A 26042-nucleotide genomic window follows, 5' to 3' on the forward strand; every position below is an offset into this window, starting at 1 on the left:
CCCGCGTAGACTATGTTACTAGCTGATAATATGGTTGAAAGAATTTTTAATATCCGTTTGATGAAGTGTTAAATAAAAAACAGGTGACAATGTATTACAACGTAACTTTTATTTTTTATAAACATATTTAAAAAATTTATATGTATATTAAAATAGCATTGCACCTTTTAGATGTTTTGCACTTGAATTATTAAATACAGATTTAATTGTCTCTAGTCTTTTGCTTATAAAACATAATGCCTTTTATACACGAGTTTCAAATACACAACAACTATTATACAGGGTGGTCGGGAGTCACTCATAACTCTAGGGTTATATTCTTCATTAAAAATTAATTAAAAATGTTCAAGAAAGAGTTCTAAATTGAAAAATTAAATTTCGGATAAATAATATTATTGTAAATACATCTTAAAATGTGTCCTTTATACGCTATCCTTATAATAATGATGTATTTATATTTTAAGATGCAATGTTGTCGCTTAGTTACCTAAAGGCGTGTGTTTCTTGGATAGTCGGTATTATTTGAATTACTTTGTATGATAACTTTTTTTTGTAGTTAATAAAATATTAGTTCGGTTCCTATAAGTGGTCTCGTTAATACCATATGGGAAATACTGCCGAGCACCCTGTATATTAGATAATTAGATCATTTCCTGTAGGTATACATTACATGCATTTTTAAAATACTAAAGTTAACTAATTAGATACGTAGTAATCTACGTATTTAATGGCGTAGTCAATATTATTATGAAAAAATGTTTTTTTTTTAGAGCATTTTAGTACCTTTTTATAAAACATACTGTATATAAACGAGGCTTTACTACATGTAAAAGAGACATTATGTAAGCATTAGACAACAAGACATTTATCTCTAACAACTCTTATATTATAAACAGTATACATAGCACCAACAAAGAAAACTTTCAAAATACGCTTTTACCTATTTGCTTCAATATAAAAATACATTATATTTAGAGCACTTTGTACATTGGCTACTGTAACTTATTCCCCTTTTTACACGACTGTCTGCAGTGACTTCATGTATTTATTTTATGATCATTTTAAAATGTCTTAATAGATATAGGCAGTGGCGTGCATAAGACTTTTATTAACTAGGGTATGGATTGTACTTACAGAGTATACAAAATAGAAAACTCCCTTCTCCGATATGGGTTTTTAATGACTGCAGGGTAGGCAGTTTATTTTTGCATCTATGAAGTACACGCCACTGAGGTATGGAATATATTTTTGAAATAAAACCTTTTTTACACACGCTTGACTTTAAGAGTAAGTTGCTGAATACGTTACGAAAATTATAATCGGGCGATGCGTGCTGCCATCTACAGGCAAGTATTTAAACAGCGTTTATTATTTTAAGCCACCAATAGATGGCGTTCTTAAAGAACTTTGAAACGAACCCTTTTACTTACATCTGAGTCTCATAGGTGGCGCTTTGTTTTTCTGTGTTTTTTTTTTACATTGTAGTATTCTTAGATCATCATCCATAGTCACATTGGTCTGTAAATTGTTCATTGCTTTATAAGTTAACATCGTAACTTGTATTCCCAATACTTGGCAATGTATTGTTTATATTTAGTAAAAACACAATAATGAAATAAAAATGATCAAGTTACCTACATAATATAATATTGTACATCGTCATTTCTGCGACAATATATCAAAACTATCAGTCAAGCTTTGCTTTGACAGTTACGCAACCAACCAATTGATAGAAAGCTTTAGACCTCCTTAATACGGCCCTCTCGCAAAGTCCGTTCTTAGTGGACGTCTTCTAAGTACAGTAACTACCTCCCCGCCAAATTTCAACTTTGCAAGTTAAGCGGTTTTCGAGATATCGTGATGAACCTTTCACATTTATATATTAAGATGTGATACAGTAGCCAATATTCGATCAAAACAGATAGTCTGTGCGCCATTTTGAAATGTACTGTTTATTGGCACAACATTACATAGAACACATACTTGTAAAAATACACATTATTAACATTATTAATTATAATATTACTCGGATCACATAAATTATTAATTAATTATTGTGAAGCACAATAAAATTGCCTTATATTATTATACGTTGGAAATATTATGCTGATTGAATAACCTCTCAAACGATTAAACACCATGAGTTTGAGGAAAATACCATGAAGTGGAAACTTAGTTTTAAGTGTTTGTTTGTAAAAGATAAAAAAAATGTACATTTTATGTGTGTTCAAGAACCAGCTAAAAATAATTTAGCTGTAAGTATACATAAAAATATGATTTTAATTTATACCCATTTCAACTGCACAAAATTGCACAAACTTGTATTTTGCAGTATACGCGAAACGGTATTTTAATACATTTGCACGATAATTGACTTTTCATATTCTATCCAAATAATATAAGAAAGAAATAAGATTTCTACATCAAATAACACATTACAGTAATATAAAAATGTTTATAAATTCTTATCTTTAAAAAAAATACTTAATAAAGGTCCTCACAGACAGAAAGATTTCGATGTGAGTTTTGCCTTCTCTGTAATGTATACAGCTTGACATATTTTTTTTAATTTGTAGTATTTTTTGGCCCACCAAATTGATGATAACTTGGTGAGTACTCAACAACATGCAAGGTCCGAGTGAATCCAAAAATTCCCTCTTCGGCTCCTATACTATAAAGTTACAAACATTGCAAAGAACACAGAACTCTTAAACACTTTCTGTCTGCACAGGCCTCAGACCAATTACATATGGACTTGTATACCACCTAAATTCACCACCAAAATTATCCGTAATTTTTTGTGGGGGACGAGGGACTAACACATGGGAAATATTTAACATCAATAAATATATTTTTTGTGTGTATCTTGTGTGTAAATAGTATTCCTTACACGACATATTTGATTCGCAATACACACGTGTATTTTTTTACACAGATTAACAAACTCATTGCTTAAACTCATTACACATAATATTCAAATACTTGATCGATTTTTTGCTCTTTTGGCTTAAAAATTTATACTTTATAGATATTGTTTTTATTATAAATTTGATTTAATAAAGGTAAAAATACTTAGAAATGAAATGGAAGTTCATCTTCTAGTAAACCAGAATATGTTGACCGTTTAATTCCACGAGCTTTTTTAGAAAGTTCTTTACACAACGAAACATAGATTCTATAGAAACAGTTTTTGTAAAGCCGTTAGATCACTGACTCTTGATCTTTGTCTAGCGAGACAGGTCCCTATATAATTCGTCTGAGGCACAGACCCTTGATGTCTCAACATATGAATTATCTTACATTCTATTTTAATAATGCATATAATAATAATAAAAATAGTAACAAAATAAAAAATGCAAACTTACACCAGTGAGACACGTGTGATTTAAATGCTGCAAAGTATTTGATACTGCCTGTGCGCGACCTCCTTGCCGGCAAACGAAATGTACATGGCTCCGTGGCTCGGGTGCACCTGGAAATTAGACATTTTTTTTTATAACAATTGACTGAGACTAAAGCTGTATCCATACGAAATGATAAAGAAAAGTAAAAGTTTTTTTTAATTATCTATATTTTAGGCGAAGATATGAACGAGACACGCATGAATAGAGTGCGTAGACGACATCGCTTCTCCATCTGGTGTCCGGGAGTATGATATTAGAAGTTATCGATATTCTATTACATAAAAATAAAATACGGCGAACGGAGCATTCGCTACAGGCGCCAAATCCTATAGAGAGCGCCTAAATGATAAAGAAAAGTAAAAGGTTTTTTTTTAATTATCTATATTTTAGGCGAAGATATGAACGAGACACGCATGAATACAGTGCGTGGGCGACATCGCTTCGCCATCTGGTGTCCGGGAGTATGATATTAGAAGTTATCGATATTCTATTACATACTTCTAAAATCCACGGTCTACAGTACGGTACTGCGCCTAATTTTTTCAATTGGTCACCCCAGTGTATGATCGAGATCTTAACGTTCCATTCTTACTTTATACTCATAATTTGGTATAAGTATCTACATATTATTAGGACCAAACGCCAGGAGAGAGAGAGGCGCCATAATTGGATCTCGCTCCATTTTAAAATTTACTTCGGGTCGGCGCTGGCTGTATCTTTGACACGGGTGGTAAATCTGTACGGGTCGGGGTTTTATTATACTCTACAAGTTATAGCTTGGCAAATTCGTTCGTAACACTCCCGAACATGATCCGCGCAAGCCGGGAGGGGGGAGCGACGAGCGACCCGCGCAGTCCTTCGCCCCCGTCGCCTGCATATCATGGAAGTGTCTTGCCAAACAATAGTTAGTCCATTACTACAATCTCACCTGATGGTAAGTGACGATGCAATCCAAATGTTAGAGAAGACGAGAGATTCTTAGAGATATTTTGTCCTTTAAAAAGGGCTGAGTCTATGACAGAACTGCGATCATACAAACCTAATACTAACATTATAAAGATGTACAAGTTAGCCCTTGACTACAATCTCATCTGATGGTAAGTGATGATGCAATCTAAGATGGAAGCGGGCTAACTTGTTAGGAATAGGATGAAATTCACACGTGTTTCTACACGAAATCGTACCGGTACGCTAAATCACTTGGCTGTACGTCATCGCTATGCCTAAGGGCCCCGTATGGGTACGAAACCAGTCAGGCATACTCCGACGTTATATCCCGTGAGTTTTTTTTTTTTTTTTTATTGTTTACAAGTTAGCCCTTGACTACAATCTCACCTGATGGTAAGTGATGATGTAGTCTTAGATGGAAGCGGGCAACTTGTAAGGAGGAGGATGAAAATCCACACCCCTTTCGGTTTCTACACGGCATCGTACCAGAACGCTAAATCGCTTGGCGGTACGTCTTTGCCGGTAGGGTGTTAAATAGCCACAGCCCACCAGACAGACCTGGCCCAATTAAGAAAATCTCAATCTGCCCAGCCGGGGATCGAACCCAGGACCTCCGTTTTGTAAATCCACCGCGCATACCACTGCGCCACGGAGGCCGTCAAAATTTCCAGCCGTTTTTTGTAATAAACTAGTCGACTCGGTCAAACTTCGCTACTACCCCTAACCCCCTACCCTTCCCAACTCCCTACCCCTACTGAATCACTCGAAGTTACCTTGCCCGGAGTGAGCGAGCCTTGCTCCCTCACTCTGCCGATGTAGAGCGGCTCGCCCGACGCAGTGTTGCCGCCCACGACGGCACTCGGCGGCACCACGCCGTTGTTGCTGTCGACCCAGCGCACACGGTCGGGGCGGGCGCAGCAAACCTAACGCAACATTGAAAATGATAAATCGTTTAAAAAAAAACAAGTTAGCTTTATGGTCAGACCACAGGGTTGAAGTCAAAAACACAGTGTAAACTCCATATAACGTCACTCGATTTAACGCTAAACTCCCTAAAGCGTCAACAACACATCGACGTCATTTGGCTTTGGTTGGTTTAGCTTACTTTTCACACAACGATACACTGTATATAGCGTTACACCCACTCTCTATAACATCAACAATTTAAATAAAAAGTACCTTTTTTGTTAGTTGTTGTCAAAATTAGTGTAAACCGCGCAACTGTGAACGTTATTTTATCGTTTTATTATCGTAATAAACTAATAAACTCGACTGTCGGCAACATGCAATAAAAAAAAAACATTTCTAAGAAATTCGTTCTTTTGTTTACAAATTGGGATTGCACTGCTGTTGACTATGACTAATAAGTAAATTAGTAGAAGTCATGGTCTTAATACGTTATCATATTATTAGTTACTCACAAACTTTCAAATAGTAAAAGAATAGTGATTTTCTTTTACTATTTGAAAGTTTGTGAGTAACTAATAAATAGTATTAACGAAAAAGTTTTATTCTTTACAAATTAGCCCTTGACTATTCTCTCACCTGATGGTAAGTGATGATGCAATCTAAGATGGAAACGGGCTAACTTGTTAGGAGGAGAATGAAAATCCACACTCCTTTCGGTTTCTACACGGCATCGTACCGGAACGCTAAATCGCTTGGCGGTACGTCTTTGCCGGTAGGGTGGTAACTAGCGGTCAAAGCCTCCCACCAGCCAGACCTGGACCAATTTTGATAATCTCAATCGGCCCAGCCGGGGATCGAACCCAAGACCTCCGTCTTGTAATGCAAGTCTTAGATTACAAGGACTTTATTTAGGTTTAGCCACTTATCCCACTGATAAAACAATTCAGCATTTTGCTAAAAAGGTATATGTACTAGCACTTAGCACCTGTAGTAGAGGTAGAGTTCAAATATCACTACACTATGCTTATTTCAAGACTTCATTGAAGCGTCGAAGCTCGGCTCACCTCAATATTGAAGACTTGATTCTCGCGGCCTCCCCACGGAACGTAGGCCGCCTTGTGCTTGATAGCCAGCTTGCCGGGGATCAGGTCTCCCTCGTATCTGCTGCGGATGACCCACAGGGGGCTCTGGTCGTGCCCCTCGTACCCAGCCACCACCGCGCGGTCGGTTAGCATGTACGCGTCGTTGGGGGTCGTGGGGATCCATTCCACTAGCGCTGGAAAACAAATTTGGTGATTAATTTCAATTTTGCCTGTAATTTTTTAATTTTACTGAATATTTTTTGGGAATAAATAAATGTAGGGTTAAGGAATATCGTCGAGGAATTCCTTAACCCTACATCCTGTAGTCACAAGTTCAGGACTCTACTCGGAGTTTTTCTCTCTACCACGCAATGGACCCGGCACCCGCACGGTGAATCCATGAAATGCCCAACCTAGGAAAGTATTTCATAGTCCAACCTAGGACAGTATTTCACAGCCCAACCTTGGACAGTATTTCATAGCCCAATCTAGGACAGTATTTCATACCCCAACCTAGAACAGTATTTCATAGCCCAACCTAGAACAGTATTTCATAGCCCAACCTAGGACAGTATTTCATAGCCCAATCTAGGACAGTATTTCATAGAACTACCTAGGACAGTATTACATAGCCCAACTTAGGACAGTATTTCATAGCCCAACCTAGGACAGTATTTCATAGCCCAACCTGGGACAGTATTTTATAAATATTTAAGTAATAATGTTCAAAATTTATGTAGGTAATTGTAAATGTAGGTATATCACACGAAATGGTGAATCAGATGGATGCATAAGTCATTGATAAAAATGTTACTTTTATCAATGACTGATGATTTCATTTTAGTATTATGTTACCATGTAACTACACCACCTCCATGCTATATTTTTCATGTTTTATGCTAAATTTATTATTCAACAAAATTTGATGAATTCAGGAAATTGTTGGTATAACAGGGTCACTTAGCTAGTGCGCCATTCGGCCATCCAATATAGTTCTTCCCAGTAAAAAATGAATTGTTTTATTGGATGAACAGATCTAGGTGAACTTGGCAAAGCAAAGTTACTTTTTATTTTGACATTCCTATTGGAATAGGATCCAATCTGATAAAAAAAAATCTGATGCATTCCGTGGCGCAGTGGAATGCGCGGTGAATTTACAAGAGGATTATCTGAGGTCCCGAGTTCGATCCCCAGCTGGGCTGATTGAGGTTTTCTTAATTGATCCAGGTCTGGCTGGAAGTTTCGGCCGTGGCTAGTTAGCTAGCACCGCCAAGCGATGTAACGGAAACGTGTAGAAACCGTAACTTTATTTCGGACGGATTTTCATCCATCTCCAAACAATTTCCCGCCCGCTTCCATCATAGATTGCATCATTACTTACCATCAGGTGAGATTGTAGTCAAGGGCTAACTTGTAAAGAATAAAAAAATCTACATTAGGTGAACTAGCAGGGCATAACTAGTATCTCATTTTTTCCGGACAGGCTATGCCAATAGGCCCAATGCGGATTGGCAGCACACAGAAAATTAAGAAAATTCTCTGGTGTGCAGGTTTCCTCACAATGTTTTTCCTTCACCATTTCAGACACGTGATACTTAATTTCTTAAAATGTACACAACTGAAAAGTTGGAGGTGCATGCCCCGGACCGGATGCGAACCTACGCCCTCCGGAATCGGAGGCAGAGGTCATGTCTACTGGGCTATCATGTGTGTGGCACATCATTGATGTTTATTATAAAAAACACACATAAAGTTGTGTGCACCAGCTAGTCGTGTAAAAATAGGTATAATCAACACAATGACAAATCTTTAATGGTTCTGATAATAAATAAGTGGTTTTGAGAACAATTACTAATCAGTTATCAACCATTTTGATAGGTAGCCACTTAGCTAACGATAATTTTTCCTCATACTTATATTGTATTTACAGCAGAAGTTATTTTTGTGGATTCCAGCCGTTTTATTTTTAGGGATCATGTGAGCATACCTAGCACATCTGGTTAGATGGAACGTTTGTTTGTACTATGAGCACTTGCAATTGGTATCGGGGCCTCATATTTAAAAATAGTACGTTTATTTCGTTCAATGACAAAGTGGATTGAATTATCCAGTGAATGCTGTCTGATATACAACTGAATTTTTGCCTGTTGATAAAAGTAGTTTTTATTAATCACCTCTATCCCTGTTTGTTCTACATTTCAAATCAGTTTCGGAATGTATAGTTTTAGCATTCATTAGTTTGGTAATAATTAGTCGTAGATAGATCTAGACTAGAGAACTAGATCAAACTTAAGGGACTATTCCACCCAATTCCCCATTACCACCAGCATGGAATCCAGAATTGGGAGACATCATCATATTTTGATGGGAGTCCACTTTCCTCGCTATAGGAGGGATATGGAGCTTAGACCCATCACACTACTCCAATGCAGTTTGGAACGGCTGAGAGTCATAAACATCATCATATCATGATGGACGTCCACTGCATGACATAGGACTTTTAAAGATCAGATTATTCCAGCACCTTGAGACCCCAATATCTATCAGCTTAAGGTGTTAATATAATGTGTAAATTCATTAGCAATAACGATCACATCTTAATGATAATGACCATACTCATGACTCAGGCCGACAATAAAGGGTGTAAAGCCCATTTCGTCACTCTTCTGCTATAATGGTGACTGTAAGGAGTCCATTCAAGCTTTAATGTCAATATGAGATAAGTTTGCACCTGCGTCTTATGAAAAATCGATTCTTAAGGAGTAAACTCCAAAAAATCTATTCTCGTATTGACATAATTTTGCTATACTCACGTCCAAAGCCTGGGTATCCATAGGATGGTGGTGGAGGTCCTCCAGGGTAAGACATTGATGCAGGGTGCGGTGCAGTGGCAGGCTGGTTCGGGTATACAGGGAACCCTGGTTGGTAGGGGTTCTGAGCGGGTGGTGGTGCGTTCGCCGGATTATAAATCTGCGGGTAGATCTGACCCTGGGGTGGTGGGTATTGTGGTGGATTACCGCCGTATGGATCTGAAAGTAAAAAAGTTTTTATGGTGAAATTACTTTTCTAGTACAAGTACTAATTTAAGTTGTTTTTCCTAATTAGTATAAATCAATCTAACTGTGAGTCTGTTAGGTTTACTCCTTTTTATAATCAACAAAACTAATTTATAAACCATTTTCACTAATGGTATATGCAATAAAGTTCTGTTATATTAGAAACCACGTTGTGTAAAGACCTTCAACTACCAACATAAACCTTATCTTTCAAACTGATGATACACAGCCATGCTGCATGGCAACATAAAAAAACCTGAAAAGATCTTACAATTAGATCTTTTCAGGTTTTTTTATTGTATAATAATACACTGAGCGAGAGCGGAGCATCAATGAAAAATCTGGAAGAGGCTTTAGAGTACTTGAAGTTAAACAAAAATTATGCATGACTGAATTGTTCCCCTTAAAAGGATTAAAAAAAAAGTGAATCACATTATAATATGTCTATCTTTTAATATTGACTTTTGACAGATAAAGTAGAAGGGTCCGCTAGTATGAAATAAGTTTTTATTTTCATTCTACTTTTCTCAATAAATAAGTAAAAATAAATGTTATAAAAATATGCTAGACAAAATATCAATTGTAATAAAATGTATGACTAAGTTTTTATCACATTAGAAGATGACTAATAGCTAAAAATAAAAAATGGAAACTGGTACAATTGAAGCAACACAACATTTTTGTTGCTAGGTGTAATATACATGCACACACTTGTGATTTACTTATCACTAATTTAATTACTCAATTATAGCTTGGCAACTTCGTTCGTAACACTCCCGATTGTCCGCGTGGGCCTGGGGGGCGTGTAGCGATGAATGAATGAAAAACCCACGACTGATGCTTTCACGACTTCACTTCCCCGTACGCACGATTACTCCCGCGCAGTCTTTTTCCCCGTCGCCCGCATATCATGGGAGTGTCATCAACAAACTTGCCAGACTATAATTACTTTTACTTAATTGCAAACTGGATCTGGAATAACACTGTAGTGCTCCCACTCTAATACTGGAATGAGCCCCACTTCCTTGAGAGGCTTGTATTTATAGCCTGGCCTCTAGCAATAGTATATTTACATCTAGGTAGACACCACCTTGATCTTGTGCTAGACTGTATCCAAATTTCACAATCATTAACATAACATCCGGTAACAATGAATTCATGCATGGCAAGAGTGTATACCTGTATACACTAAGCATATTTATAAAAGAACAAATATGGTAACTTGAACATAATTTTATGCACATAATAACTAGTTGAGGCCTGTGTTGTCAGAATGGAATTAGATTTTTTCAAATCACTTTACTACATTTTATATAGACATGCTTATTGTTGTCACACATGCATCTTGAAGCCAGCCTAGCCTAGCCTAGGCCTATGGTGCCTAACTGTGTGGTAGTGCATGCAATACTAGCCTAAATACCCTACAAAGAATGTAAAACAAAATACTGGGTTAGTACCCACTAACAGCTCTATCTATCGCTCTACCTATCTATAGCTCTATCTATCTGTCATTGCTATCTCTATAGTATATAGCGATAGTTCACCAACTTGCTGTGGTTTATCACGAATGAGGAACTACACCATAATTTGCAAATTTGCACAGTAAAGGAGGAAGTTAGGAAGATATAAGAAGAGACTCATTCATCCTAATAAATTGGCAAACAGACACTTGAATGATGACTATTTGAGGTGTCTGAAACGTAAACGCATACTCAACCTGGACATTTGAAAACAGCGCCAACTCTTAATGAGGATCGACCTCCACATCTACAGGAAATTTGTGTATAGTCTTAGGACTGATGGCAGATTGGCCGTACAAGAAAAAAAAATATAGTTTCTTTAGCAGTACACTAGTAACACCTAAACCAGGAGTAAAAAACACATTCTAGAACCAATAAACAAATCATCAAAATCAAAAACTTGTTTTTTCAAGTAAGCTTAGTTTTTACAAGCATTTTTTATACCCGCAACGGTACATATAGGTTTATGAGTGTTGAAATATCAAGTTCGACTATTTGTAGAGACTCTACCATCAGTTATCAAATTAAATTCATGCATGACCATTGAGCAGCTTGATATAGGTCACACAATGTGGCAGTGTTTAGAAATCCTAACAAGAGGATCAAAGATCAGACATTCTTCTTGTAAAAATAGAATAAATCAAAGATACCTTTTAGTTCCACAGTGCACACACCCAGATTGAATGACAAATTGCAATGAAATGCTTACAGATAACAACAATCTAGAATCTAGATATGTTTTAAGTGACTGTTATGATAAGCATTTTATTACTGTGTAAACTTTAATGTAACTTCGATCAATGATATTACTGTAAACACAGGGTGAGTTTTAGTATAAAATAGTCAATAAAGTTCTTGCATTTCTCAATGCAAGTTAGAAGTTTGGCTTAATGAGTCATAAAGACTCATAAAGTCATAAAGTCATTTTGAGACTGTTACAAACGATGTTAGGACATAGTATCTAAAGTCTCTTCCTGTATTTGTATGCTTAGATTTGTAAAGTTTGTGTTCTATTAATGGTTTAGTTTAAAAAAAAGTGTGTTGTCTATGCCCTAATGTGTAGCCTTTGAGTTCTTCCAAAGATTTAGTCGTAACCATTTGTTACGTTGTTTTGTTGTCTATAAAAATAATTACACTTTTTGAATGAGAGGTGGCAATAGCAAGACTACTTAACTTTATGAAGGCTGAATGTTTGACAGCCTATGGTCCTACCATGGCTAAGTACCATAGCCAATTATAGAATTTGGGCTGTAGTGGCTTTGGAAGAGAGCAGATAAAGGACTCAGACCCTCAACTTTTTTTGTAGAATTAATTCCTGTTTTGTATGCTGAACAATATTATTCTACTATTGTTAAAAGAGGACTAGCAATCTAAGCATAATTTTGACTAATAGGCCCAAATTTAAGCCCCAAACTTTGTTGTCATAAGTACTTCCTTGAATAGTTTTCAGTAAGAAAGGAGACATTGTATGTTTTAAAATGTGCCAGTATTTTGGGCCATTAATGTATCTTTGGATTTTTATAAATAGGTTAGTTTTGACTAGAGAGCACTTCTACAATAAGTTAGTATAGTATAGTTCTCTATTATTTACAAGTGCGCAATATTTACTACCTATCCGCCCATTTTTTAACGTTCAGGAAGTACTTATTTTTCGGCATCATGTTCGGCGAAACTTTATTTGTTATTTTGACTCTGCTGTAGCTAAAAGTCAATAACTTCGTTTTTGTTATTAATTTAAATTTACTTTGATTACAATGTAAAGCCGAAGGATTGCGTAACTTCGAACATTGTAGGAAAAAATGGTGAAATATTAGGCAAAAAAATTAAAAGAATAAAATTGGGATAACTTACAGCCAGACATGTTTGGAGATTTTTTATCACTTTATATGAAAATACTTTTGAAAAGGTGATCGTACTTCTTTTGAAAAACGTTATAGAATATTTGAAACTGTAGTAAGAAAGTTAGAAACAATCAAACAAACAATACAACCGGAATCGTGTTCGGAATTTTTTATGCAACCACAGAGCAGTAGACCACAGACTAAAATGAAAATCTAAATATTTGCCATAGAGTAGAACAAGGAACATATTGAGTAGAATGTGATATTAATTGCGTTTGCGATTGCAACGAGACGAGTGCGTTCGAACCACAGACCCTGGCATAAAACAAAGCCATGCGTGCCTTGGCAACACATTCAAAGTAAATTAGGGAAAAAGCGCCATCTTGTATACACGCTATGTAAATCAATGGGTACATTGATGGGTACGTTTAGTTTTCACAAACGCTAATAGATGACACTATTTGAAATTCATTCGCGCTACGCTTTTAAAATTTTGATTTTCAAATACTCTTGTAAAATAAATACCTATATAGGTATCCAATTTGAGTAATGTAGACACCACACTATTTGCAACTTCTATTGAAAATGTGAAATCCTTGCTGAGCAAAATAGAGCCAGATGTGTGGCAGTCTCGATTTTGGTCTAAAGTTAAATTGCACTGCAGCAACATATCGATCGATAACTCACTCAAAGTCACAGAATACATATGCCAAAGTTACTAAAAATACGAATCGCCACGTCGTTCAGTCGCAATTACATCGAATTACTAATATCAAACAGTGGTAGATGCGCGATGAGTGGCTATTACACGCTGGTCTATTTCCTATTTTGGTATTTACTATTCAAGAAAATAAAAACAAATCAATTGACATAATGTCATCCACATACTATGATACAAATTATAAATGTCATCTACTTACGGTGGATACAATAAAGTATGTAGATGACACTTTGTTGTCCACTTCAATAGGTTGATAATAAAAATCAAAATATTGAATAGGCCAGATGGTCTGCCATGGTAATTGATCGACTGAAAAAAGAAAATGGGGAAACAGGAATATCACAAACGACAATAAATGCGTTTAGTCAAAGATTTGGTGTTTTTCTTAATTTCTTTACTGTACTGAGACGTAGACTCTTGACAATTTTGATGACTGGCCAGTTAGGTGGCAGTAAGTATTCTTCTCAACAGTGAGAGCTTAAGTTTGATTCTCACCTGAGGAGACAGTATAGGATTTTCTAAATTTATTTCGGGTTTGGTGTGGTGATAGGTTAGCACCCAACCGGAAAGAAAGTACCTACGTAAGTATAAACTTGTACCTCTTCCAAGCATGTCCGCTTACATCTTAAACGGCATGGTCAGTTATCGTGAAGTCAAATCGCAGTCTAGGGTTAACTTGCACATAATAATTAAAAAAAAGGAAATATGAAGCGTCGTCAATTAGAGCTCCCATCAGGTGGCTTGACTTTTTCCGACATTTCCAATTATAATTATCGTTAAACCTACTAATTTAAACAAAGTATATTAGCGTTTTCATAAACCTTTGTTTTATTTTTTTTAAAACAAAGGTTTTTTGTTGGTGAAAAACGCATGAAAAAACGCAGACTATGCGCATGCTGCAGTAACACATTTTCGGGTTTTACCGACATTCGGTTAAGAGTAACCATTAATCACGCGTAACCATAGCAACAATAACTTCAAAATAGTTTAAAAAACTAAAAAGCACGCTTTTAGCACGCACTTAATTACAATTGGATTTAGGTCACGTGCTATTTTTTTGTAACCCATTCATTTAATACCCATATCATGGGTGTGCATTTCAAATAGCCAATCCGCCATTATGAATGTCCGCCATGCAGGATTTAAGTCACGTGACTATTTTTTTTTTTGTATTTCTGACAGCAAACGCTTTCATTTGATACCCATACCCACCCAACGCATCATGGGGGTGCGTTTCAAATAGCTAGCCCGCCATTTTGGGGAGGCCGCCATATTGTAATGACGTTTCTCAGATAGTCATGTATTGTCATCAGAACTCAGAGCGTGTGCAAAATTTCATCCTAATCGAAGACCGAGAAGTGGATCAAATTAAGATCCCATGATTTTCTTACATTCGTAGTTATTATTTACAAGTGAAGCTAAAGCGTGTAAAAATGGAGTCGCCATTACAATCGCGTACGAAACTTTCAACTATTTGAAATCATTAATGTAAGTTCTGAGCAACCACGGTGTACCTATGCATTTATCACTTTTGTTTATAATTGTACCTGAGCAGAGAATTTCGTCATTTTGGTTCAACTATCAATTTAATTTCCGGGGTCAATAACTACCTGTAACTTATGTGTCTATTGGAATAAATACTATCATAGGTAACGAGCTGATCATTGGGAAAATAATGCATTTTATCTTATAAGAAAAGTTTATTTAATTACTTAAATAGTTTATAAAACAAATTTACCTATGTACCTATATCTATTACACAATATAGCTACAATTATTCAATGGTTAATATAGAAATGTTGAATCATAAATACGCTATAAGATATGACACGACCAGCAAATGAAACAAACGCGCGTGTCGTGACTGGATACAGATTCGTCGATAGTTGCAACTTTTTACTCTCGACCAGTTTGATTAGCATTCCTATCTGTTTGTAGTATTCAGGGCCTGAAACAAAGTTTTGTTTAGATTTCATTACTGCATACCTATGACGGTCGTCCGCAGAATAATCAGTGTGAGTTTCCCCTGAATGGGGTTTTACATTAACTAAAATTTTAGTTTTCTCAGTTGCTTTGGAACCCTTGTAACTTTAATTTTAAGTTTTCGAATAATTATTATCACCATTATCTTAAGTTTAATATTTAACCTGACGTTTCGAAAGAGCATATAAACTAAGCCTATTTGAAATAAATGAATTTTGATTTGATTTGATTTGCTCAGGTACGTAGTATCAACGATCTTTTATGTTAACACTAGATATTATGTAGTCTGGAACAAATGATGTAGGTAGTCAATCAACCGTCATAACTGATCCATGCCCATGTCCAGCAGTGGACGTCCATTGGCTGTTGATAAATTACTTACTCAGGTCATCATAAATTAAAATATGGTAAAGTATTGTCAACGTTTTCTCCCATTCTTGCGTTAAATATTCGCTTGACTTGGTCACGATAAGCGGGCGTAAGTTAATTAAAATATAATAATAAACGTCACTTTTAACGGTATCGGTGTTCTGAAAATTAAAAATGAATAAATAAATACCTATAGGTACCTATAAATTGTTTGCGCAAAGTTTCTGGCTCCTCTCTGAACACGAAGCGTATAGGGCTGCGCAGTATACGAAATAAACCCAGCCAGGTTATACTTAGATAAATTGCGCTGTTCGGCGTATTGCAACTTGCAATGTCAGAGCAGAATCGAGGTTTTGCGCATATTATATCTACCTAACTCTCTTTTATCGTTATAGTTTCGGTTAGGTAAATTTTCTAAAAGCCTATTCGGGCCTAAAATAATTTCTGGATTATACTTGTGAGGAAATATATAGCAGAAGTCCAATTCATAATGATAAAAGCCAAACTTAAGGTGTGTAAGAAAGCGCTAAGTAAAGTTGTACTTTATCTCAAAATTAAAAACTAAAACAAACAATTTTAATTGATTGTGCAATTTCGAAAAGGGCACATGACTGAAAACTTAAAATGTCCAGGAATTAAAAACAAAGCTTATTATTTTCCAAACCAGTGCATAGTTTCTAAAAGTAACTATTGTGTTACATTATTATTAGCCTTCGAAAATGACTAAAATCATTTATTTTAAAATTATTTAAATATGTTATTAGATAATGTGCCCTTTTCGAAATTGCATATTCAAACTTGTAAGGTTCTAGAACTTAAAAATAATAAAAAGCAAATTAATACAAACTCTTAATGTCGGGGACAACGATCGACATATCGCAAGCATTGTAGATAGGAGCCAGGAATTAAACATGAATAATATCTGAAAATAAATATAAATGTGATAAACAGTTTAAAATTAAATTCACAATTTAGAGAGATCATAAATCCACTACAAAGCTTGGCATGATTTAGCAAGTTAATTAGATATAGGTAACAACAACAAACCTGTGGCGCGTAGATTTTGTTGAAAATATACACGCAGTCCGATATTTTATCATATATTTGCATGAGTTCAAACCAACAATGGCTGTTTACTTTTGGGATCGTATTTGCATTGTCATGCACTGGATTGATCGACGACCGGAAGTGCTGCAAGAGTTGCAAGAGTTTGTAAGTAGGATATGACTTCTGCCTCCGGAGGATGTGGGTTTGAATCCGGTCCAGGGCATGCACCTTCAACTAAACTAAATATCACGTGCCTCAAACGGTGAAGGAAAAACATCGTGAGGAAACCTGCATACCTAAGAATATTCATATTTCTCTTGGTGTGGGATGTCTGCCAATCCGCATTGGGCCAGCGTGGTGGACTATTGGCCTAATATCTTTCATTCTGAGAACAGACTTGAGCTCAGCAGTGAGCCGAGTATGGGTTGATAATGACGATGTAACGAATAAACTCAAAAAGTAGGTACTGGATCGATTTGAAAAATTATTTCACCAATAGAAAGAAAAAAACGGCTGAACGGACATTAATGTTCTGAAAAATAAATTATTGGGGTATTTAATATTTTCTCGAAAGCAGAAAACACCGAGCTTGTCCGAACCATTAAGTAGGTAGAATCTTGTAGTAAGTACTTTCTAGGTACTTATCAGTAAGTATAAATCACAAAGCGCAGTGGTAAAATAAGTGTTACAAATAGTACCTGCTTCCCGCCTATTTCGTATAGATAAGTGTCGCCGCCTAGCATATAGTAGCGTCATTTCATTACATACTTTTATGACTTCCGGTTATTATAGTTAAATTTAATTAAGTAACAATGATTATCAATCCGAACAGTGGAGAGGTTATTATTAATTATTGATATAAATATAATTATTTAATTTACATGATATAAATTCATCATTGGTTATTTTACTCTTGACAACTATGACGTCACGTTATGATTTAGTTTGTATTTAATTCCTCAACTTTGTGTTTCGATATTTTAATATTATTTTACGATCGTTATAAATATCTTTTAATTATTAATGTGTTTTAGATAGAATTATAACGTTTGGTTTGTATAATAATACTCCGGAACTATTATTAAAACGTACTTGTATTGTTAACATATTCGTGCTACCAACAGTAGACACTAACTTTGCAAATATTATAAAATAGAGGGTTGTTTAGCAGATTCATTGATATACTACCATCAGCGTGTAATATTAACATTATAGCGGAAGCTATGCTGAAATTGTTATCGAATAAATTTGTGTACAGTGAAAATATTATTTTACTTCTCCCACCTTCTGTAACATCTCAGAAGTGGGCATAAAACTGTTGGGATCCTACGCTACGGGTCTCGGCAAGAAGAAGAATCGAAGAAAGCAAAAACGGATTTTTTTTTTCTTCTTCTACACCACGCCCTTACCAAGAAATCAACTACATGTGACGCACAGAATTGTATTTGTAATCAAGCTTCGTCTACAATACCCTGATGAACGCTGGTACAAAGACTTCGAAGACTACAATATCGTCATACAAGCGTGTCCGGATACAGCATTCTACGACTAGTCGACTTTGTTGAAAAATTTGATGTCATGTCGGTAAGAGCAAAGGATTAAGGAAGACTTCGAGAAGTGCAACATTATTGGAGAAGACGCTTTATCGTCTATCATCAAAAGCCTTCTGGTGGAGCTACGTTCAAATGCCTTCCAGCCTCAAAACGTCTGATTAACTCTTTGGGTTTTCATCTGAACAAGAAAGAAGCAACTAAGAAGACAGAAGCATCGTCAATGCGGCAGCGAACGTGTAGAAAACTTGCAGTGTATGGCGCCTCTCCTACGCTTCAGCCCTCTGGACTGGGGCCCTGCTACACCTGCGGGAGCACGAGCCTCTAGTCGCCGCGCCGCCGCGCCGCCGCGCCGAGCCATTTGCTGGGTTGCTGCGACATCGTAAACTCCGCGCCAGCAAACACATACAGTCCAGGTTAGTCCAGCTATGTATACTTTTATATCGTAAACTTTTTTTTGCGCTTATACAAACGCCTCGCCATTGGTGTGCCGCGTGCATATAAAATTACATAATACATAGGTACGACAAGTAAATTGAGTATACTGCCAGAAAAATAGTAAAAATCGCCCATTGTTATGAAAAGTTTTGAAGGTGCTCACTAGTAAATATTAGAGTGGAGTAGTAGGTATAGGTTACATATGTCTATGTGACGAGACATGCAGGTATATGGATAAAGTACTCGTGATGTGTTCAAGTAGTGATACGTGAAAGTTAAAGTTTTTAATGATTATTATACTGTTATACATTTTATAGAAGGCAGTAAATGATCAAGTTGCTGTTACAACTAGTCACTGATTCAAATACCTATTAGTAATCTTGTCCTGTACAAAAGTCTTGCAGTCGTATAATAGTTTCTAGCAAGAAAACTGTTTATAACCTTAGTTGATTTATTTTAAATGTATGACTTCTTACCAAAGCTACATTTTATTGATTTGTTTGAGTAATAATAAAAAGTAAACAGGCATTTTGTACAAAGTTCTGTTAAGCTAATTGGGTAAATTATAGCTCTCCTTGGCGAAGTTGATAAGTGAATAGAGCTCTTTCACAAACAGTAAAAAAAAAACAGCATATAATATATCAAATATTAGAAAAAACCTTTTTATGTTTAGATCCATCCAACTGCCAAGTAAAAATAAATAATATCCCGTTCATAACGCCATGTTACCTAAAACAACCAAATTAACATATACCGATATCAAAAGAGTCTCGTAAAGTATTCCATAAAGTGTTAAATAACCGCGGGCAAAGTAAGATAGTTTAATATTATTGATTGAATTACTTGTACGGTAGGTTGCACAATTAGCTATTAAATGTTATTGCTTATTATATCACTCTACAAAATACTCCCATATTAAACTGTTCATGAAATATAACAACTTATCGTAACTAATCATAATTATAGTATTAGTTCAGAATTCAGTTTATCCAGTTTTTATTACAGTCAGACAGGACATCTCAAAGCATTTAAAATTAGAAAAATTAAATACTTGATATTACTTGGTGTTGACGTTTATGACAGTAAAGCGTTTACAGAGTTCATTAATAGCGCTATAGTAAATTAGAATCAGTAGGTACTAGCCAAGACGTGATAATTAGGTATGCCTATCGCGTACTTTATTGAAGTAACTTCTGAAGAAGAGTTAGAGGATAATTCGAGGATTTAGCAGATGTAGATTTGATAAATAATAAAATCTGCTCTTAGGGTTTGTCTGTACTTATCAATTGCTCAACGGGCTATTTTAGTTCTAATATAATTTATTACCTCGTTTACTCCTAGCTTAAGGGTGGCTAGCTATTCAGGATTTCGGTTCACAAATAAGATACTTATAAGCCAGGAAAGAAAGAAAATTGACAATTCAAGCTGGCTCTCTAATTAGAATACAGTGGTATACGGCTAACTCTAACTGAACAGAGTCTTCTTCTTTTCGCGATGAGAAATGATAAGCATTATACCCTGAACATAAGAGCCCTTAATCACAATTCAACATTTAGTTTAGGTTAAGTAACACACCAAAGTTACCGCATCTTACTGTAGCTCAGGGCCATCTAGTTTCAAATTCAATACGAAAATTACAACTTTTATCGCACCTATACACAAAACTATTATATTAGTTAAAATAACTGCTTAAATAAGAAAACTATACTGAGACCGATTAATTAAGCTAAAACTTAACATTTAGTAGTAGTTGCAAAAATATCATATTTAAGTACTTAATACCACAGGTTTTAAATAAGTGAAAAAAATATAAAGATTTACTTTTTCTTATATTAAAAAAATACATGCAGTATTGTGTACCATGCGCTTATGGAAAGCTATCGTATGCCTAAAGTTAAAGGGAGTTCTAATTATTTATTTGAATACTATATGTGTCTACATCATTAAGGGGCCTTTTGTAAATACTAGGGAACCATTTATACTATGGTGCTAACTGTATCAATTGATTATTCTTACAAAATGTGTTTTAGTCAGGGTATTCCTGTTACAATTTTCAGTTCACTATATACTATCAAAAGATTAAAAGTTAATGGGTAAATAAATAATATCATTTGGATTAGCTTTACATATAAAATTATCATAATATGATTAGTTGCTATAATCCTCCAAAATAGTTTGACCGGTTCTGATGAAACTTTATATGTAGATAATATTAGGTAGGTCCGAGAAAAGGTTGTTATACATTTTTGATACCCTTAAACGATAAGGGTGATTAGTAGCAAAACTTCTAAAGCAAAACAACATTGGTTGGGTCAGCTAGTTACTTTATAATAATGGAGTAAAGCTTCCACTATCCGCAATTTAACAGTTTGTTGAAGAATGGTAAATCAGAAGGTTATATTGAATGCTATAGAACTTTATGTATGCTAATGGTCAGGTGTGTGTAAATTTAAACGATCATAGATGGCTCGAGTAAATAGTAGTTATTATGTCCGATAGTGGAAAAACGTGAGACGATACACTTTTCTATATCACACGAGGAATTAATACTCCTTATTCCAGTAAGCTCATCATAATGTTCAGTCATAAAAATGTTTGAATGTCAGTTTGTCCAGCCCGCGAACTACAGCCACCTAATGTAGGTACAAGAGCAAGACCTACACAATAAACGGAACAATAGCTATATCAACAAAAATATGTCTGTAATGAAAATGGTGTTTCGTACCCACATATTATTATTATAGATATACACAGAATTACTGATTTTGGAAACATATGTTTTTTGGGAAAACTACAATATAAATGTACTTATATACTAAAATCTAATCATAAGAGATTTCTAAAGCGTAACATGAGATAGGTCGGTACGTATAAAATTTGTACTATAATGTGTGGGGGCTAAGACCTTATGGGATGCAGTTTACAGATTCAATTAATTTAATTCAAAGTTCGTCTATTGATAGAATGTGGTAGTGAATAAGTACAGATATTAAATTATATTCTTGTAATATTAACAAGATTAATAGTTCTACGTATTTGGAGATTGTTCTGGTAGATAGGGAGGAAAATGAAGTTACAGATGTCCTCATATACGGTAGTCGAGAATTAACATTGATTTTCACAGTTCTAAATAAAAAAAAAACGCACAATTGAAACAATATTATTGTAAGATTCTCTCTATGTGACTTATGCATAAGTGGCGATATATGTGATTCGGTTCCTCTTGGTTTACATCTACGTGACTTCTATCTTATGTGGCACTCGTCAGTGATTCACTTCTATGCGACTCACGTCTGTCTATATCTATATATTCGACTATGGCTTACCTTTTACTATATGTCTGTATGATATACGACTTTGTGACCTAAGTCTGTGTGACCTGCGTCTGTGTGACCTGTGTCTGTGTGACCTGCGTCTGTGTGACCTGCGTCTGTGTGACCTGCGTCTGTGTGACCTGCGTCTGTGTGACCTGCGTCTGTGTGACATAGGTCTGTGTGACACACGTTTTTGTCTGTGTGAAATACCTAAGTATTTGTGTGCTTACCTAAATTGAACGAACGAATTCCAAACGAAAAGGAGATTTAAACCCACGTCTTACTAGACACGGGCATAAGTTAGTTATTTCTGCATATCGTCTCCAAAGAGTAAAAAAAAAATCTTTTGTAGGTTTGGGTGTACTCTTCTATAACAAGATCCCCAAAACTGTGATGGACCTGCCAATGCATAGCTTTAAGCAATGTGTTAAAAAACATTTACTTAGTCGAGGTTACTACAACATTGATGAGTTCCTATAAAGATAAAAGCGCTTGGAGGCCATTGGGTCAGCTTCCACCTTCACACAGGAAATAAAACTATAAGAAATTGTAATTGTTATCAATTGTAAATTATAATACTCTATGACTTTTTCAAAAGAGCAACTGTTGAGTTTCTTGCCGGTATCTTCTCAGCAGAACCTGCCTTCCGAACCGGTGGTAGAATCTTTACAAATAGTCTACTGTCGTGTCAAAAGTGCTTGTAAACTGAGCCTACTTGAAATAAATGATTTTAGATTCTGATTTTGATTTTGAATTGGTCCGAGTTATTTTGATTAGTCAAGTTATCTTAGTGATTCATATTTATTGAAGTCGGAATGACCTAGTAACTAATATGCAGATAAAATTCAAATATGTGATTTTATAGTAAAATAAGTATTTCCAGATTAGGTACCTGTCTGGAAGTACTAATAGCGATGTTTTTGTTTTATCATAATTTCTGAATTTCTTTCACATAGATAGCACAATATACTTATTGTTTGGGTTTGAAGTCTAAGTGACCCATGAACATAATTACCAGAAACGAATTAGGCTTTATGATAGCACTTCGATTATGTATATTGATCAAAACCTTGTCAGTTTCAAATTACTGCTGGATCCTGTTCTTTCCAGATAACTGATGGTGCAGTGGGAGATACCAGAGTGTTACCAGAACGCCGTGGGACACGGCTTCTTCAGGATGGCCGAATGTTACAAATAGTACCTGCTTCCCGCCTATTTCGTATAGATAAGTGTCGCCGCCTAGCATATAGTAGCGTCATTTCATTACATACTTTTATGACTTCCGGTTATTATAGTTAAATTTAATTAAGTAACAATGATTATCAATCCGAACAGTGGAGAGGTTATTATTAATTATTGATATAAATATAATTATTTAATTTACATGATATAAATTCATCATTGGTTATTTTACTCTTGACAACTATGACGTCACGTTATGATTTAGTTTGTATTTAATTCCTCAACTTTGTGTTTCGATATTTTAATATTATTTTACGATCGTTATAAATATCTTTTAATTATTAATGTGTTTTAGATAGAATTATAACGTTTGGTTTGTATAATAATACTCCGGAACTATTATTAAAACGTACTTGTATTGTTAACATATTCGTGCTACCAACAGTAGACACTAACTTTGCAAATATTATAAAATAGAGGGTTGTTTAGCAGATTCATTGATATACTACCATCAGCGTGTAATATTAACATTATAGCGGAAGCTATGCTGAAATTGTTATCGAATAAATTTGTGTACAGTGAAAATATTATTTTACTTCTCCCACCTTCTGTAACATAAGTAAATCAGAGATGGACATAATTTCATAATTTTAAAAGTCATTAAAATGGTTTTCTACTTACTTTTAAAACAGTTGTTATTGTACCATTATGTTTAAAAATCAGTTTTTTCGGCGTAGACATTTTATAGACTTTAGAGTACAAAAGTGTATTTAAAAATACTATTTGTCCATAAATAATTGCGATGAAATATATAATTATCACAGCTTGCAGCAAGACAAACATTAACGCATAATATTTTAGTGTATTTGTTATACGGAAACTATCGAAGAGACCCGTTAAACACAGAAGGATTATAGGAATTAGACTAAGGAATGAAGAAAGTGTACGTCGGTATAGAAAAACCCGCTTAGGTGTGCCAAAATGCTCATCAACAGATTCTAAAATATTAAGCAATGTTATATAATGAACGCTGTTCACAAAAGACATAATTAAAATATTATAGACGATTTCAATACACTGCGTTATAGTGAATGCTTTAGACAAATTAGTAAGAGGCAAGTCAGCTTCTACCTGATGCCAATTTACGGGACTCACTATTGTTATTAAAGTGATATAAATTGTAATAACAAAAAATGAATATATTTGGGTTATTGTATTGTTTTTTTTGATTCCTTTACTGGAATATAAGAAAGAGTTCATAGCAAAAACCGTTGAGATGTACAATAGAGGTTTGTAAGCAAGTGCTATTGAATTTGTTTTTCTTTCGTTTTTCTTGTCGTTTTGTAATAGAACACTAAAAGCATTTGTGTTAGGCGGCGTTGGCTTTACTTTAGAAGAGTGAATAGAAAAGTCACTGTGGTATAACATTTCAGAAAACAAGTCTAGATTCGATGACTTGTTAAAACTTTATGAATACTTTTAATGATAAGTGATATTTAATGATAAGGTAGGTTCTCTAATACATTAAAGCAATGTTAATTTGGTGATATCATCTAAAGCTATCATGTTAATGTATTAATATTAATTGATTATGAAACACGGCTAAAACTCACGTGATATTAAGTCTTCTTTCTAATTTCTAACCCATACCGGGCCCTTAATCATGAGCAATTTTGAAAATCTTGCAACCTGGCACAATCCAAACTGACATACTCCGACCTTATATCACATGAGTTTTAGGCGTGTTTCATAATAAATTAAAATACCTACTCACTCACTATAGCTTAAATTCTTAAAAAATGTATTAAATAGTTTAGGAAGCACCTACTTGGTGATAAAATAAGGTATATTTTGATTTGATATTATTAGTGAAGAAAACATCTTTGTGATTTATGTTTTTTTTTGGTTGAATAAAGTATTTATATTATTTATTAATATTATTAAAACTTACCCAATCGTGTCACTGCAATTTTCATTAGGGTTCCATTAAATGCCTTTGCAGAATTAAAAACAGATGACATTTTAAAGTCCTAAAATAAAAATAAATACATATAAAAATGGTGTCTAATAACAGATTAAAAGCTTGTCCTTGAAAAATTGAAGACGGAAAAAAAGATTATTTATAGAATATCGGAAAACTTCGAAAACATTTTTCATTGAACGTGAAAAATTTTTACCTACCTGCGTATGCACTCTAACGTGACATGATTATGATATTGATTATCTGATTTAATTAATTTAGTAACGTAGTGTATTTTAGGATAAGACCGTAGAAGAATATAAGGATTAATTTTTAAAAATAACAGATGCGTGGAAGGAAGTTTGCAAATCTTCATATTATCCTGATTTAGAATCTAAACTAATGGCCAAAATTTCCTCGTACGATGCCGTAAGCGATAAAATATTTACGTTGCGTCAACGCATTGCATTGCATTGCGGCATCGTTTTTTGGATGCGACGACGCATCGGAGTGTTGCGTTTTTGCCCTCAGTTGCACCACAGCAGCAGTTGGAAAATCTGTCATTACTTACCAGCAAACACCTTCAAAAACCATAGCACTGCTATAGTAATCGTAGCGATAAGTACAATAGTGACTACACAACTTATTATATGAACAAGCAGATTACAGATACAACTGAAAAGAAATAATTTACAATCACAAAGATTACCTAAAAATC

The 26042-nt window shown here is 34.9% G+C and overlaps 2 protein-coding genes across 2 annotated transcripts; both read right to left on the bottom strand.

The window, feature by feature from the left end:
* Positions 1-88: 88 nt before the first annotated feature.
* Positions 89-12956, bottom strand: LOC112042965 (uncharacterized). Its single transcript, XM_024078198.2, has 5 exons — positions 12771-12956; positions 9157-9372; positions 6326-6537; positions 5126-5275; positions 89-3472 (listed from the first exon to the last, which is right to left on the bottom strand). Exons 1-5 carry the CDS (start codon positions 12778-12780, stop codon positions 3386-3388), a joined length of 675 nt encoding a protein of 224 aa, XP_023933966.1. The 5' UTR covers positions 12781-12956; the 3' UTR covers positions 89-3385.
* A 2294-nt stretch (positions 12957-15250) lies between these two features.
* Positions 15251-25445, bottom strand: LOC112042968 (uncharacterized). Its single transcript, XM_052884014.1, has 5 exons — positions 25316-25445; positions 16881-17024; positions 16681-16755; positions 15843-15994; positions 15251-15569 (listed from the first exon to the last, which is right to left on the bottom strand). The coding sequence occupies exons 2-5, from the start codon at positions 16941-16943 to the stop codon at positions 15260-15262; spliced, it is 600 nt and encodes a 199-aa protein (XP_052739974.1). The 5' UTR covers positions 16944-17024; positions 25316-25445; the 3' UTR covers positions 15251-15259.
* Positions 25446-26042: the final 597 nt, after the last annotated feature.

The sequence above is a fragment of the Bicyclus anynana genome, chromosome 10, assembly GCF_947172395.1.
Source record: "Bicyclus anynana chromosome 10, ilBicAnyn1.1, whole genome shotgun sequence".
In the NCBI taxonomy this organism is placed as follows: Eukaryota; Metazoa; Arthropoda; class Insecta; order Lepidoptera; family Nymphalidae; genus Bicyclus; species Bicyclus anynana.

Excerpts from the sequence above, each read along its gene's own strand:
- LOC112042965 (XM_024078198.2), bottom strand. Across the intron at positions 6,538-9,156 it reads TGGATACCCAGGCTTTGGAC|CGCTAGTGGAATGGATCCCC; the intron begins GTGAGTATAGCA and ends TTTGTTTTCCAG. Across the intron at positions 5,276-6,325 it reads ATCAAGTCTTCAATATTGAG|GTTTGCTGCGCCCGCCCCGA; the intron begins GTGAGCCGAGCT and ends ATGTTGCGTTAG.
- LOC112042968 (XM_052884014.1), bottom strand. The coding sequence starts at position 16,943 with ATGCAAATATATGATAAAATATCGGACTGCGTGTATATTTTCAACAAA. Across the intron at positions 16,756-16,880 it reads ACAAAATCTACGCGCCACAG|ATATTATTCATGTTTAATTC; the intron begins GTTTGTTGTTGT and ends ATTTATTTTCAG. Across the intron at positions 15,995-16,680 it reads CGTTGTCCCCGACATTAAGA|AACACCGATACCGTTAAAAG; the intron begins GTTTGTATTAAT and ends TTTAATTTTCAG.